At 57.6% G+C, this 1609-nt stretch overlaps 1 protein-coding gene across 1 annotated transcript in view; it reads left to right on the forward strand.

Moving 5' to 3' along the window:
• Positions 1-1609, forward strand: part of PRAM1 (PML-RARA regulated adaptor molecule 1) — a 17119-nt gene that overhangs the window by 5543 nt on the left and 9967 nt on the right. The window contains exon 3 of the mRNA XM_011954969.1: positions 1208-1585. Coding sequence (XP_011810359.1) covers positions 1208-1585 — 378 coding nt within the window. The remainder of the gene's footprint in view (positions 1-1207; positions 1586-1609) is intronic.

Consider the following 1609-nt stretch of genomic DNA (forward strand, 5'->3'; position numbering starts at 1 on the left):
GCCTGGGCGACAGAGCCAGACTCCATCTCAAAAAAAAAAAATACAAAAATTAGCCAGGCGTGGTGGCGGGTGCCTGTAATCCCAGCTACTCGGAGGGTTGAGGCATGAGAATCATTTGAACCTGGGAGGCGGAGATTGCAGTGAGCCAAGATCACACGATGGCACTCCAGTCTGGGTGACAGAGCAAGACTCCATCTCAAAAAAATAAAAATAAACAAATAAAATAGGGTGGCCTCAGACGGCCTCTCTAATAAGGAAATACGAGAACAGAGACTGGGAGGAGGAAGAGGAGAGAACCAGGTGGTGCAGGGACATGTCCTGGGTCAGGGACAGGGCAGAGGCCCTGAGGTCGGAGGGAAGCGTTCAGGGTGCAGGGAGGGGGAGGTGGCTAGGTGGGGAGGCTGGTTCGCCCAGGCCTTTACGAGGCATTTAGCTTGAACTATAGGGACATGAGGAAGCACTGCCGGGTTTTGAGCAGAGAGACACAAACAGACTAAGGGCTCAACAGGCTTCTCCCTCCCGCTGCCATGGGGGGAACTGACGAGGGAGGGGGGTAGGCAGTGACTCAGGGAAGGGCTTGTTAGAATAATCCTGGCAATTGGTTGGGGGAGGGCAGACGCTGCCTCCCACTACCTCCTGGGGTGACAATGGTGAAGGCAGTGAGAAGTGGTTGGATTCCGGATGTGTTTTGAAATTAGCACAGAAGGGACTCCAGGCCTGGGCGTGGTGGCTCAAGCCTGTAATCCCAGCTACTCAGGAGGCCGAGGTCGGGGGATCATTGGAGCCCAGGAGTTGGAGGCTGCAGTGAGCTATGATTGCACCACTGCACTCCAGCCTGGGCAATGGAATGAGACTGGAGACACGCAGTGTGGGGGTGAAAGAACGAGGGGGTCAGGGATGCTGGGGGGTTGGGGTACCACCCATGCAGGGAGGGCTGTGGGACTGGAGGCTGCAGGAGGGATGTCAGGAGTTCCACTCCTGCTAGAGGAGGTTGGGTGTGGAATCAGCACTAAATGGAGAAGTAGGGAGGGGTGTGGGTTCCAGGATCCTAGGATCAATGGGGGCTCCTCAGAAAGAGAGCCGAGGGCTGATGGGGCCTGGGTGCAGGGGTGGTGGTTGTGGTCTGTGCCTGAGGGTCCCCAGTCCCTTCCTTCCATGCTCCTTCTGTGTGTCTGAGCCCCTGCCTCATTGGCTGTATGTCTCCTAGGAGAGCCATCAAGACTTCCGGAGCATCAAAGCAAAATTCCAGGCCTCTCAGCCGGAGCCCAACGACCTGCCCAGAAAACCCCCGAAGCCTGAGTTCAGTAAACTCAAGAAGTTCCCCCAGCCTGAGCTAAGCGAGCACCTCAAGAAACCCCCACTGCCTGAGTTCGGTGCAGTGTCCTTGAAGCCCCCGCCACCTGAGTTCACTGACCTCCCCAAGAAACCCCCGCCGCCTGAGGTCACTGATCTTCCCAAGAAACCCCCGCCGCCTGAGTTCACTGACCTCCCCAAGAAGCCTCCGCCGCCTGAGTTCACTGACCTCCCCAAGAAGCCTCCGCCGCCTGAGTTCACTGACCTCCCCAAGAAGCCTCCGCCGCCTGAGGTCACTGACCTCCCCAAGAAGCCT

This window comes from Colobus angolensis, unplaced genomic scaffold (assembly GCF_000951035.1).
Source record: "Colobus angolensis palliatus isolate OR3802 unplaced genomic scaffold, Cang.pa_1.0 Scaffold39, whole genome shotgun sequence".
NCBI lineage: Eukaryota > Metazoa > Chordata > Mammalia > Primates > Cercopithecidae > Colobus > Colobus angolensis.